This window comes from Rhagoletis zephyria, unplaced genomic scaffold (genome assembly GCF_001687245.7).
Source record: "Rhagoletis zephyria isolate East Lansing unplaced genomic scaffold, Rhagoletis_zephyria_1.1 Rzeph_scaffold_00963, whole genome shotgun sequence".
Classification (NCBI taxonomy): domain Eukaryota; kingdom Metazoa; phylum Arthropoda; class Insecta; order Diptera; family Tephritidae; genus Rhagoletis; species Rhagoletis zephyria.
The window spans coordinates 74,358-90,194 of NW_016158047.1; the positions used below are offsets into that span (position 1 = coordinate 74,358).

Sequence of the window (15,837 nt, forward strand, 5' to 3'; positions counted from 1 at the left end):
ACATATAGGGATGCATATATGAAAGTGGCACGAAATATGAGTCCGGAAAAGGAAATCGCTGCAGATTGGAACAAATGCGATATGTAAATCAGCTGAGATCCGAGACCGGCCAGAGAGAGGATTAGAGGCACTCGCAGAAGAGTTGGAGTTAGTAAATAAGGAACGTTTTCTTGGCAAAGTGGTAAGTGCAGGTGAGAATTTTGTGTTTATTTTTTATGTATGTACACATGTGTGAATGCAAAGAAATCAATGCATAAGCTTGTGTGTGTGTGCAAGATTTGTGCATTTCGCAATTTCGTATTTCTCTTTCCGCCTGCGTTTAATGAGACGCTTGTGCCTAAAACCTGATTTTCATTGCATGACCTGCACTTGACGACTGCTATTGTAATTTACGCACCGTTTTCCATTGGAACTTCAAAATCAACATGCAGGGCAGCAATTAAGCAAACAAGTTCCCTTCCTGCGGTTAGAGTGTGCTGACATTTAGAGCGTAAAAAGTTAATTTTTTTCTGTCAAAGTTGGACACATTGAGTGACAGCGAACTTTTAAATGGCTAAGTGTCTGTTTTTAGTAGAACACTTTCTTATGTACACACATGTTTAGTGAAAATCTGTGAAGTGAAAAAATTTCAATAATGGATTTTAACACAATTCCGTAAATAAATATTTGGTACCGCTAGAGATGAGACTAAAATCTGACCTAATCTCATACTATTTTAATTAACATAACAACTCTGCAGGCCGTTTCGTTGGCAAATGTTGAAACACTCTAAAAATTTCCGAAAAGCAATCGTATATGATGTGGCTTTTACTTTATGGCAGAGACCGTACCAGTTATGGTCTTTACATAATTTTTATTTTTTTTCGATCAATAAGTATTTTTCAATTTTAATGTTTTCGATGAATTTTTGATCGTTAATTTTAATACTTATCACATTCAGATTGAGTTTATTGAAACGGTCGGAAAAACGCAGTCTCCATTATGACGGGTAAAAATTAAAAAAATAACGATTATTTTTATCGAAAATAAAAACCACAAAATAACGAGTAAGTTTGACAAAAAAAAACCCCCAATTTAAATGTTTATTCTTGACCGACAAAAAAAAACAAAAATAACAAGATAACGATTTGGAAATGGTCTAAAACTAAAAACCTTGATATTTAACAGTTATTTTCGGTCCCTGTTTAATCGGATCCCAATTATGTTTTATCATTTTTATATATGTTAATGTTGGAACCAAATTATTTGACTGTATTAACTTAAAAAAAAATTGTATCGTCCTACGAATCAGATGCAGTGCAGAAATCTCGTTGCGCAACCCATTCTATGATGTGAAACAAAAACTACTGTCTATTGATTTTCTGTTTAAGAATAAAAACCTTTTTCTCGGATGGCTCCACTGCCTTTCTCTTGAGGGAGTTGTAGGCTTGAGCGGAGTTTTTTTTCTCGGAAGGGATCCTCTTTTCACAGCCACCCGACAAGACAAAAAAAAAACTCCAGTTGCTCCTTGGCCATGAGTACCTAAGATATCTTTTTGATCTCAGAGGGCTGCAGAGCTTATAACCTCTCTTTCCCATCCCTGGCAGCTTCTTAGAGGGCGTCCGTTTGGGACTCGAACACCAAGCAAAAATTTGCACATGCCACCTTAATGTGCTTACATAACTTTCGAAACATGTGTATACGCTAATACATTATATTGATTAATATATGTATGCACATATGTAACACACCCAATTTGGCGTCAAATATTTATTTTTGCTTTTTTAGGGCGACCTACTTTGCCAATTTTCAAGTCAATCAATTTCGCCGCGAAAAAAGTAATTTACTGATTACATATGTATGTTTTTAATGTATGCAGACTAAAGCGTATGTCAAGAATGTCAAGAAGCCTTAAAAACGGTGTAGCCCACCGCTGTGAGCTTGAACAATCAAACACTCAATTACCCATCAGTCAAGGAGTAGACAAGATAGCCATACGTCAATCAGTTTGTAAGACTTTCTGTCACACTCAGCATTAAAGGAAAATAAAATAAAATTATGCCATCATTAGAGTGTTTTGGTGTGAAAGCAAATATTGTCAAATGAGGCGCTAAAGATCGTTCAATTTGTGAACTTTTAACACTCACGAAAATCTTTTCTTTTTTTTTTGTATTTTTTTCAGATCCGGCTTATGATATCATGAGTAAGTATTGAGATTTTCCGACTTCCCTCTACTTTTATATATTTAATGTACATATATATGTATGCAAGTAATTTTTTCTTTGATGTAGCGTTTGTTAAAATTCGTAAAAGTTTCTGATTTGAATTTAGTAGGAATAGCTATTAATGTGGCTGATAAATGAGAGAAAGCGATTTTGACGGGGCGTTAGGTATTGAAGTTGGCTGCAGAAATGGCGAAACGGCTTATTGTTGGTATGATTTCTGAATTTGACGTAGCGTTGACGCTTTGGTTTAGGTACGACACTTCGGCGTTAACGCTAAGCGTCAGAAAACGCTCCCCCAACGCTTTTGTTTAGGTACGGCAGTTAGAAGTAATTTGAGAAACAAATTCTTTCTTAAACAACATTGCGCCTTAATTGCTTCGATTTTTCTTTAAATATCAGTTACTGTATTTGTAGCTATTGAAAAACTTTTAAGTGCGCTAAGCAAAAAGTGCTTGAATGAGTAAAATAATACGAGTACTTGCTGCGCAGCTCAAATTAATTGCAGTTTATTTTCGCAGAGTGTAATGTATGTGTATCTAGTTCCTATACACATAGATATTTATCTACTTATACACACATGTATAACTAACTAACTATGTATATATGATGCGCTTCTAGTACATTTAGACCCAGTACTGTTTCGCGATAAATCTCCTTTGAATGCAAACAACTGGCGAATTTAACATGACCATGCCTTAGGAAATGTCAATTGCCCCCTGCTGCATCCCTTTTTCGATAGTTTCGAACTAGTCCTAAATTCTATTGTTCCGAACCAGTTTTAAAAACGACATATGAAAGAAAAAAGTATCATGATTTGAAAATTTGTCTGGTTATTCCGTGTGTGCGATTTTAAATTATTTTGAAAAAAATGTATTTTCAATTTAAAATAAATTTGTTTGAATGATTGTAAAAAATGTACGTTTACATAAGTTTGGCTGTAGCTGAGTTTGTAGAGGTGCTTGCTGTTATTGGTTAGATTCCAGAAGGTATCAAGATGTCAAAATGTTAACACAAATTTTTATTTTGTATTACCAAGCTATGAAATAGCATCTGCGAAGTGCAGAATGGAAGTGTATTTGAACGAAAAAGTCGCCAAACACATATCTATGTACAGTAAACGAGCCTCCCGCAGCATCCCTTTTCTATAGTTCCGAATATGGGTATCAAGGTTAAACCTCCCTTTGTTTATTTTAGTAATTCAAAATCAGTTTATTTAACAAGTTTAATGAAGTATTTTAATGTGTGTGTCAAACGCGAGAGATGTAAGAAAGGCCGATTTTTTGAAGAGTGTTGCCACGTCTTTAGGAAGTCTAAATCTCTTTAATTAATAAGTTAAAGGCAAGAGGGTTGCCACCTGTTTGAAAGTTTAAAATCGATTTAATTAAAAGTGTAATGAAATATTGTAATCTGGTATAATAAGCGAGCTTAAACCAATTTTTACTTACATACTTAATAAAAATCAGTTTATTTAACAAGTTTGAAGGAAGTCTTTAAATATGGGTGTCAAACGGGAGCGATGTAAAAAGCTTCATTTCGAGCATATTTTTGAGGAGTGTTGCCACCTATGTAATAATTCAAAATCAACTTAGTTAACAAGTTAAATTAAATATCTCAATGTGGGTGTCAAACGAGAGAGGTTTTTATTCAGAATTTTTTTATGTAAGCAGTTGCAGTAAAGTTGAGTTCGAGCGGCTAAAGATTTACGTTGATAAAAAAAAAATTGTCTAACATATCCACTTCGTGTTGAAGAAAAAGCGCTCACTTTCAGAGAAGAAAAATTGGAAGATCTAGATTTATTAAAAATTGTTAAAATTTTATAAATTTTGTATAAATTTTAAACTTCGATTTGAATGTCTTTTCTTTTAAAATTAGCGATAAAAATTGTCAAAACATCAAGCTGCTGCTTTCGGGAGCACTGCTGTATGTAGGTTACACACCTATAGTAATAGTATATATCCATAGTTAATATTCATAAACATGTCCATTCGTACCACAAGCAAATTCACCAGCTAGTATTTGTACAAAAGGCGAATCCAATGCGACTATAGTTAGTTTGTGTATTGCAGTCAATTTCCGTTTTCCCGTGGCATTTCAATTTTCCGCTCTCATACATATTTTTATTTCCGATATTGGTTTGATGTTTTCGCCACCACTGTGAGTATCGATGCTTTAAAGGGAGATTGCTTTTCCGTCATAGGTTTCAAACAAAAATACTCCCTAGTTGATATTTGCGCATATGCCGTAGGGAGACTTGGAATTGTGAGTTCCTTTGAGTGTATGCGACGTATTTATATGCTCTCCAGCTAAATTTGCCTTGTTTATGCGGCATATGTATGAATTACACAATCATTTTTCTGAGTAACGATTTTAATGATGCCTTTGAGGATGGCTTTTATCTCACAAGTACTCGTATTTAAATTATGGTGTAAGTTGCATTGTGAAAAATCATTAAAGTCAATACGAAATCGTATTAGAACTTATGCAAAAAAAAAAGTATAGCATAACTATGCCCTGAAATTTTACAGGATCTTAATACGAATATATATGTATATATATATATGTGTAAGACACATTGGTTTTCACTGCCGATGAACTGAGATGATGTGGTCTGTGATGACCCAAAGCTCTTTCTTCTTTTTTCCTATACTAAAACCGTTTGTCGGATTGAGTCGAGATTAAAAAACTTCGCCAATTGCCTCCCTTCTTCGCAAAGTGGCGCCAGTAGTTAATTTCGAGAGCGAAAAAATACTTATGCATTTGGCCCTGCCATTGCTCCAGATGTTTTTTTTTATTTTCAAACCACATTATTGCTGTTCTCACCTCGTCTTGGTCAGCGAAGGGACGTGACCTTCGTTGGTATACATTAGTCCAGACATGCGTGGTGTTTTGCACGTTCTAGCGCTTGGTAAGGCATGGGGTCTATCCTCACGCTATGGGTCTATACAGCAGTTATTGGGTCAATAATCTTCAATGGTGTTTTGTTATGGTTGCCGGCCGTATAAAAAAGACCCAAATACGTCAAAAAGTAGGAGAGTGTGTAAAGAGCACCAGATGAAGCTCTAAACCTGTATCCGATAGACTTCTTCTTTATATTATTTGGCGCTGTAACCGCTTATGCGATATTGGCCGAGCTCAACAAAGACCGCCACTTGATTCTCTTCTGTGCCACTTGGTTTTCCAACGGAGTGGGAGCCTCCCTCTTTCTCTGCTACCACTTGCGGGTTACGAGTTGAATATTTTCAGACCTGGAGAAATCTGAACTATGGATAAAAGCTGCACTTGAATAGCTACATATGTATGTAAGCTCTTGGGTTACTGCTTTCTGCGGTTTTTTACTTAGAATATACAAAACTAAATGGTTTACGGGGTTCTTGGGTTATCCGAGGAACTAATTATCGGTTTAAACATTTTTCGATATCTTATCCCATATTGTGAGTCCCCTAAGTATTTTGGAAGAATTTTCCTGCTTAAGTTTACTCTCCAACTCTTAAGAAAAATCCCAAGAAATATATTTTTTTTGTGGGTGTTTACACTTGCCTAGTTATCAGGTTAACTGAATAAAAAAATATAACCACATAATTAGTTAAACTGATAACCAGACAGGTGTGAACACCCACATTATTTCTATAGCTTCAAAAAGTACCCTGCCGTCGATGTAAATGTTCTTAAAGAAAAAAATATTTATACGAGCATTTGTTTCTTAGCAGCTGCAAACTGATTCAAAAAGTTTTCATAGAAGAAAAGTTCGTTTCCATTTCTGAATGATTTTTTTTAAGAGCACTTAATAAATAGTAAATTGATGCTTAACTTTCTTTATTTACGTACATATGTATTAGGGTACTCGATTATTCGGCTTTCCTCCAAAACCTCGTTTCGAGTTATTCGAAAATATGCAATTTGAAAAAAACCGGTTTTAGTTTACATAGTTTTTATACAGTGAAAATGCGTATCTTGGTATGAAGTCACGACTATAAAAATACAGCAAAACTATTAACAGCAAAGATTTTTTGATCACTTTATTAAGAAAAGAGCAATGCAAAATAAGTGCAAAGTTTTTTTACATCACAATAAAAAAAAAAAATCAGTGAAAAATTCACATTTGGTCTTTTTTTAATACTTTATTGCATATTTCCTGTCTCTTTTCGTTTTTGAGTAGTGCTCTTGCCGCCGTATCCGAGTGCTTAGAGGTGCCTACTGCCACTCGGGAGATCCCTGGTTCAATTTTTGGATCCAGCAACATCAACAGAAATTTTTTCAAGCAGCTGTCGCCCCTCGGCAGACAATGGCAACCCTCTGAGTACACTACTGCTATAAAAAAGCAGAACACGAATGCGAAGAGAAGTTTGGTCAAAAACTAGAAAGCATTTGGCGCCAAACACTCACCTATAGTTTTGCAAAAAAAACCGGTGCAAACCGATTTGGAAAAACCCAAGTCAATCACCCTAATATGTATGTATACATACATAGACATATTTACGTATAGGTAAGCATCAGTGTGCTAAAACATTCTTGATAACGAAAATACACAATATTCGCGTAATTTATTTATTTATTCGTGCTGCTTGCAACAAATTGGCATGCGTGCATTGCACTTTTTAAGCGACAACTATGAAAACGCAATGCCAGAAGCAAAATAACAAAAACAACAAACATTAGAAATGCATTTGAAGTCGCGATGAACACACACACACACAGTGAAATTACGGTATTGCAAGGCCTGTGGCAGTTGTGGCATGTGGTACTGTAAATTCAAATTCAAATAAACTGAACTGAATAGCAATGCAAGTCGTGTGCTGGCTGCTGCCCGCATATGCGAGGAAACGTTCTTCTTGTGACGAAAAAACATTTGCATTCGCCCGAAACCGAAAAGACAAAATACCTGCGCATTTGTACTCGGTATGTATGACAAATGTACTTACATATGTGGATACATACTATGTACGATTACATACATACATACATACATTGCTATCCGCCAACTTACCGATTTTGCGGCACTGGTGATGCGCGCACTCTGCGACCGTGTGGCCGGTCGTCGACGCCGATAGCTGGGCGTACCACCGCTTTCGGGTGTGGCACTGCCCGATGCTGCGCCATATGTCGGCATATTATGTATGGCCGTTTCGATGCTGGCGCCGGTGGTCGCACAAATGGATGCGCTGCGCGTCTTCTTTTGCATGCGCATCGGTGAAAAGTCGTCGACCATTTTGAGGCTGAATTTTCACTGCACTTTCGAATAAATTTTTATTTTTTTTTGCGCGCTGTGCGTGTATATGGCTTTGTTTGATTTGTTTTTGTTTGTTTGGTTGTGGGTGTCTTCTTTTTATTTTTGGCTGCAGTGTAATGTGATTGTGCTTTCGTTTGAGATGATTGTGCTGGTTTTATGTTTTACTTTGTAGTTGTGCTCGTTTTTTATTTTTACTAAAATAAGTATCACTTTGAATGGTTTCTTCATTCCATCTGGTCTGTTTTTTTTTTTTTTTTTTTTAGTGGTATGTATTTTGACTTCGATATGAATTTGTTGCTTCGACTTTTCGTATGATATTTTTTAATTTTATTTCAAGCATTTCGGTGGCGGAAAAGCGCGGAGTTTTCTGAAAGGAAAATAAGAAAAAAAAATTAGACTTAGCATTGCTGTTTGTTTTTATTAAAATCTTAGGTTAAGCAAAATATATTGGAAAATTAGAAGAATTGCAGGTTAAGCCTACAAAGAGAAAAGTCTTCATGAAACTCAAACAGGAATTCATCTCACTGGCAAACATGTTACTAAAAAATACAAAGGAGCGAGATACGAAATAGGAGCTAGGAATCCCACACAAAGATCATCTTTTCAACTTACTCTTAATTTAATTTTAAAAATCTTAAACTACCAAACGTTTAGAGTTAAGCTACTGATAAAACCACAATAGCAACAAGAACAATAACATTATTAACTCTCTCAGTTTCTAGGCATACGAGTTCAAGGCAGTTTGGTCGACGAATTGAGAGCCAAAGAGCTTTTGACATGAACATTAGGGTGAAGCACGCTTCCGCCAAAATATACTGGACTAATGTAAAGATTTCCGTGAGCTGAAGCGATTTGTAATTACCTCCAAAAATCAAAATTTTTATAAATAAAATGAATATTTTTTCCCAAAAAATCAGGCATGAAGATAGAAGGGCTTAAGCTTGAAAGATATGCAAAAAATGTTTAAAAAATTGTATTTATGATATCCAAATAATGAGTTTACTGAAGCTATTTTTAAATCGATCGAGCCAACGTAAATCTTAACATTTTCTCGAAGTTTTTTGACGGAAGTCTGAACTGTAGTAAATTTTTTAGCTCCGGTGGAAAAACTGCAACATTTTTTTGGTGTGGCATCCTAATGTGCATATAAAATGTTTGTATTTCGTGATGACTTTCATTTTAAGGCATTTTAAAATATCTGTCAACAAACTATATTTGATGTTCATATTTATTATTGCCATTGACACTGTTATACCAAAGAAGTTCCTTCGAAGTCATTCACGTTTCCCAGGTACAATTTAAACGACAAAAATTCGCCGTGAACAGAAAAATAAGGAAAATTTTGTAGAAAGAAAACTAAAGCAAAAAAAAAACAAAGGAGGTGTAGTACGAGCCGTTTGTCACGCCCTAATCACCTGACGCACAGGAAAACCGTTATATTCTTTGAATCAATTTTTATCAATTTTTATAAGAACATTCAAACATATGTACATGTATATACAGCTAAGAATTTACATTTCTGCATAAATATAAAATCAATATGGCTGGCAACTGTCTGTGTGCCCGCCACTGCGGTTGAATCCACTGAGTTCATTTTCACCTAAAACTACAAATCAGCAATGACTTTGCGAGCTTTTATACATAACTATATATTTATATGTATACATACATATGCTCGTACATACCAACATATATTTGGGTGTGATTTAGTGTTGCTTTGTGGGTATATAAATTTCATACTAAAAATAGTCATGCGATATAAATCGCAATAAATTCATAAATATGTTTTATGGCTTGTATATACGTGTATGTATGTATATTAATTTACAGGCAAATTTGCTCCGCGTGTATTGGTGTGCAATTGTATGATGCCAATTGTAACATCCCAACAAACACCGGAACAAAAAATTTCAAAAGTTTGAGAAAATCATATTTCGCAATTTCATATTCAGCATTGTTTATCATTTGAAACTAAACATTTTCTCAAATTTTTATCAAACATTGTTTATCAATTTAAGAACGGTTTGAGAAACATTTGAGAATTAACAAAAATGTTTATTGGGAACTATCTAACTACTTTGCCATTTTTCATTCTAGTTTCCTTAGTATGATGATGGTATATTTATTGATTACCCAGAAATCGATAAGCTCTCCAAATGTGGCATTTATTTTTAGCAGAAATAAGGTGGAGGAAGGGTAAGTAGGGTTTGTCTGTAGCGTTTAGCGTAAAATATCCACATACACATATGTATGTACTATTTAGATAGTTGTAGGATTAAAAGTTTCTGCTACAAGCAGTGTAAACAATGAGGTATGTATTTTTGTTTACGACTAGTATGACACAGACTTCGCCCAAGCGATTTTGGTCAAATTTAATAAGGCATGCCAGTAGTTTCTCTGCCATTGCAACTGCCGCTAACTGGAAATAGGAGGTTAAGGCAACTCCTTTTCGCCCTGGTTTTGTGCATCGCAAAGGTGGAGTTGCTCTTTTTTTGTTACCACTACCGTCCGATATGAGCAACTACTTTCAGGATTTTACATGCGGAGCGGCTGTATAAATCACTCCACATTGGCTATGTGGCCAGTCCATACTAAGGATTATGTAGTTAAACACTAGGTGAAATTTAAAGGTCAGCAGCCGTTGGCTTAACGGGTGTAATGAGATCCTCTCCAATGGAGGATTTGAACTCTCTGATAGATTTATTATCGATATATCTTTTCGTGGAAAACTCAGTTGCTAACAGCGATGTCGGATTGTGTGCCTTTGGGTACTGGAAGGAAAGACCGTCCAAACACAGTTCCATCTGAAGCGCACTACCACCTGCGATTGAAGTGTTGGCTAAAGTGGATGGACTAAAGATGGAATGCCAGGTTGGGGCAGCGGTTTTCATTGAGAAATATAACCTAAAGCTACATTAAAGGGAATGCAGTTCTGCGAGTCTTATGATCTTCTTAAAATCGGTACCCTTATGGAATGAGCAAAGAAAAAACTCACGGCTATCTTGCCAAGGCGCTGGCCCATAGCAGTGCGTGCCGATAGGATCGGTTTACCCTTCATTCAATAAGTTGTGTGGCAGCTGTGGCAACCCGAGCTCAAGACACAAGAATGAGGCTAAAGACACTAAGCAAATCATTTCTTCAGAATATTTCAGAGTGCAGCCACCTTTTTCGTGTATAACTTTCAGTATCATTGAAGCCGCCAAATCGCTGTGGGTTGCACGAGTTGGGAAATAAAAATAGCAAAAATTGCGTATGGGATTGCATGCAGAATTGGATTGTCATCCTTAATCCAATCAACCATGCTCATGTCATACATCTCATGCTTTGTCAGCTTGGCAATTATACGCTCTTTTAAAAAATTTTACCTGAGCTATTGGGCTTTGAGCCTCTCCAATATCAGACTAAAGTAGTCGGCGATAGAGAGTTGCCTACGTCTTCTACTACTACTACTACTATTATTTGCAACATCTAAATACATAATGAAATACCTACAATTCTTTAAGTATAGCTTANGGGTTTTGAGCCTCTCCAATATCAGACTAAAGTAGTCGGCGATAGAGAGTTGCCTACGTCTTCTACTACTACTACTACTATTATTTCCAACATCTAAATACATAATGAAATACCTACAATTCTTTAAGTATAGCTTAAGTAACCAGATTTCATTTGTGTTCACAAAAAAAAGCTTTGCGTTTTACAGAGAATTCCAGAGTATGTTGTAAATACATTTTGCTAAGGAAACTCGAATGCTGTGGCTTTGATTGAGTCTATGTACATACATTCATTTTATTCATTCTCTTTTTGCCTGGCATATTTGTTTGACTATCATGAAANTCATACTTCGCATATTGGAATTTTATTCATTCTCTTTTTGCCTGGCATATTTGTTTGACTATCATGAAAAATAAATTGCAAGCTTAATTAAGAGCATTCTTCTATTATTGAAATGCGATGGAATGTGGGTCTAAAACGAAAAGGAATGTTCAAAGAAATAATATTAAAAATTCTTAAACTGTCAAATAAAGGATTTTCGGGACTTTAAATGCGGTTATCATTTTCTTCTTCTTGTCTCTAATTTGATAAACTATTCAAAAATCGCTCAAACGATGGGAAGTATTTAAGGTGCTCAATATCGTTAACACGTTTCAGCTTTTTAAAATGTATAACCAAAACAGAAAATTGGTTTACTTATTTACGATAATCCGGGGTACTTTTGGGTTACATTTATAGGAATTTTATTGATATTAAAATATGTATGCACGAGTATGTAAAGCACACGTTCACGTTCTGAGTTGTTGGCACATACATTTAAATGTATGTGAATAAAGCACAACAGTCTCGTGGCGTGCTCGAGCAGCAGCACATACATGCAAGTGCGCTGGCCAGTCAGGCGTTAAATCCAACTTAGCTGTCAAGCGCTCAACTACTCGGAAGTGTGTTTACCAGACTCTTGTGTATGACTTGTGAGCTTTCTAAATGAAGGTGTGTAAATGCTATAAAGCTACATATACCCTTTTGCCATGCTTTCTTTCTTCATCTACTTTTGGTAGAACTTGCGGTTTACTGCCTTTTTCAAGTTTGCTTGCTACTCAGCTGCAAAATACCAGCTAAGTGCATATTGGGTCGTGCAGGGAGTATTGACGTTCTTTGCGATATTGCCCCAAAGAGCCACGAATATGTAAATGTGATATATACAATTCGTCCCATTTCTACGTTTACCACGTATCTACAGTTTTAAATTTTGAACATAAATTTTTTCTAGCTTGAATTTATTATAATATTCTTAAGATAAGAAATATGTAAATGTTTTTTAATTTCAGTATTGTCCATAATTTCATGACAATTGAAAAACTGTAAGGTTTTGATAATTTAAAAACTTGACATAGTTTTTTTGTAACCCAAAAGCTGGACATAAATTTTTGGTTTTGAATAAGTTAGCTAAATTTCAGCTAATTTTTAAATTAGATAGAACACTTAAAAATATATATAATTTTTTGATAGTTTGATAATACATACGACTTTAATTTCTGATAATTCAATTATTTTAAAATAAGTATCACTTTTTGGAGGTTTAAGTTATGGTGATGTACAGATTGGAAATATTGATTTATAATTTAAAAATTGTCGGACGCTTTTCGTAATTTGCAAAAGGTTAAAATTTCTGGTTACTTGAAACTGTGCACATTTTTTTTTGATAACTTTAAAATTGGACACAACTTTTCAATAGCTCATAAACTGTGCAAATTTTTTGGTAGTTTAAAAATTGGATATACATTTTTTGGTAACATAAACGCCGGACAAAAATTTAACAATTTAAAGATTTCAATACTGGACATAATATTTTTGTTATATAAAAACTCGATATATTTTTTTGGTCACCCAGAAACTGCACACAATTTTTTCTATTTCTGAGACGGACATTATTATTGGTTATTTGAGTAAGTAAATATATCGATGACTTATATTCAATAGAGCGCAATTTTCCCACCAAATACTAGTGTCTGATATTGAAATCAATTTTAGACTTATGTGTCATCGATTGCATTAATGCCATCTTTATTTTATATAACACTTCTTGTTAAAATTTATATTAGATTTCAAAGTTAGAAATAATACCAGAGTTAACAGTGCAGTCACAGAAGGTTTCAAATATCAGAAAAAAATTTGTTGTGAGAATTGCTGATAGAGGGTTTTGAATTCAGAGGGTATTTAAAACTGGAAATACATTTTAGGTTACTTTAATACTGGATAAAATTTTTTGGTTACCTAAAAATTTTATAAAAATTTGGTAATTAATAAATTTGAAATAAATTAGTGGTTTTTAGAAATTGGATAAACATATCGCTACCTAAACGTGAAAAGTTGTAAAAAACCATTATTTTTTTCAAAACTAAAGTTAAGACACTTAAAATATTTGACATAAACTTTTTATTATTGCAGATTAGCCACAAGCGTTTGCTAGCAGAGATAATTTTTGATGGTTTGGAAACTGGTTATAATTTTTAGGAACATAAAAGTTGAACATACATTTTTGATTCGTTCTTGTTTGAGCCCACTCTTAAAATAAAGTGTTATCTATCGGACTAAATGTGAACTTTCTGTCTCAAAATTAGCTATTGACTTACTTCATTGAGAGTTTGCTTCTTTATCCCATTAGCTGCCAGCATTGGACGACATCTTAATAATTACCCTTACATGCCTACTTAACAGGACATCTACTTAATTAATCGACTTAGTACTTGCTGATTGCAGTCACTCAAATAAATTTGTAGTAGTTGTAACTTCAAGTCAGCCTTTCGCTCTCTTATCTACATACATATATCCTTTCCCATTCTAATTCTTCCTAATAAATTGATGGCATGAGATTGATTGCCAATGCTTAACAACAATATCATCACCATATCCGGTTGTGGCCACAAATGTGGCAACTGAAAGCTGAAAATATTTCCACGCTAGCGATTGCTTGCCATTGGCGCTGGTGGTGGTTGCTGGCTGTCGTGTGCGGGTGGTAACACGTCTGCCGTTCAGTTAGACATGTTTTGTCGACACAAAAATTCGCTCACATACTTACATACATAGCTGCACAAACACATGGAGGAATACACACAAATATGCATTACCATGCACTTTACTGCTAGCCTGCATATGTATGTGGCGTGTTCGTTAACTTACTAGGATAATTCAATAAACCCTCAGCAAGCTGCTTTCCTTCGCCTTTGGTCATACTTACCTTTTACGCTTTAACGCATTCTCAAAGGCAGTTTTTTTGTTTGACTTTCTTGCTTTGCTTCTTTTGCTTTTATTTCTTGTCTTTAATTGATTTCTGCTGGCACTCCTTTTACTGAGCGACCAATAGGAAATATACAGCCCATTTGAAGAATGTCCTACGACGTAAATAAAAAGTGCTTAGGAATAACTTTGTAGCCTGTGCGATTGATTATTTTTGCATTTCACTGTTCATCAAACCGAAAAAAATGCAGCGCAAGGAAATACTTGTTTTCAGAACAATTCTGTATTTGAAAGCACGCTAACCATAAAGCAAGCTCAAATAAGCTTTTCCATCGAGTCCTTTATGTCCTTTGCATTTGAGTTTTCCCCAAATCATCGTCGACTCATTAGGGAAACTCAATGCTTTTTTCCGTTTGCCATTCCATTTGTATTTTGCTGTCGGCTGAAATTGTTGGCTTATCCAATTGTCGGTTTTGATTGACTGTCTTTGCTCGTATATATGTATTTTTGTAGTTATGTATGTTTTCGTACACTGCAATAATGACTGCCTAACGGATTGTCCCTGACTACTTTAACGCCCGTTCTGCTAAGCTTGCTCCGTGTTATGTCACTTTAATAGCAAGTGTGTACATACATACATATGTAAATTTTCGTATTTCCATACATCTATACATACATACATATGTACGACACATATTCACGCATTGAATAGCCGCCTCGCTGTTAAAATCTCAGCTTGCCAAGGCTTTGTTTCAGTTCAACAGCCGCGTCCTGTGCCACTCGACTGGTAATTTACTTCCTGATTAAATCAGACACTTCAGCTAAGTTGCCGATGGTGTTGGCCATGGCGATGGCGAAAGCAAAGGCAACTTAGCAAAGCGTCAAAGTGTTTGACTTGTTTAGCGCTTGCATTCTTAGCAGACATATAGGAATTCCCTCAAGGAAATTAACAACGAGAAAAGATTGCAAATAAAGTGATGAAATATTGTTGCATATAGGTTTTTTTACATAGAAAACTACTTGTAGTAGCTCAGAGGCCAGTTCTACGATTATTATACATATATTAGGGTGCTTCACTTACAAATAAAAAAAAAAAAAAACTTATACTGTTTTCCATCGGAATTATAAATCTATTAGTTGAAATTTGGCTGCTGGACTGATTGGAAAATAATTATAAAAAAAAATTTGATAACAAATCACCTCAGATGATAGAAGAGTTTAAGCTTAGAAGGTCGGCATAAAATTTTTTAAACATTTTATCAACGGAATCAAAATATGTAATGCGATTTCGGGAGGTATTTTTAAATCGGTCTAGCTCAGGCAAATTTTAATATTTTTACGAAAGTTTTAAGCTATAATAAATTTTACAATTCCGGGCGAAAAACCGAACATTTTTTTTTTTAGTGAGGCACCCTACTATACATACCTTGTTGATTGTGAAACTTCTAAAGTAAGCGAGCATTTGGTAATCGTAAAAACTCGATAACATTTATGCAGCCTCCAAAGTGTTTCTTATAATAATAATAATCCCAACGGTTTTTACCCTCCATTCCCGCCCATCCGCACGAGGGGCGCAGTCCGCATGACGTACGGAACCAGTATTTATTTTAAATTTTTGCGCCGAGTCACGATAGGCAGGAGTTTTTTAAGTGTCGATATCTAAAACTCTTCAGCTAC

The 15,837-nt window shown here is 35.0% G+C and overlaps 1 protein-coding gene across 1 annotated transcript in view; it reads right to left on the minus strand.

Moving 5' to 3' along the window:
- LOC108362229 (uncharacterized) overlaps nt 1–15,837 on the minus strand; it is a 68,854-nt gene that overhangs the window by 17,757 nt on the left and 35,260 nt on the right. Inside the window, exon 2 of the mRNA XM_017615126.1 lies at nt 7,189–7,798. Coding sequence (XP_017470615.1) covers nt 7,189–7,410 — 222 coding nt within the window. The 5' untranslated portion in view covers nt 7,411–7,798. The remainder of the gene's footprint in view (nt 1–7,188; nt 7,799–15,837) is intronic.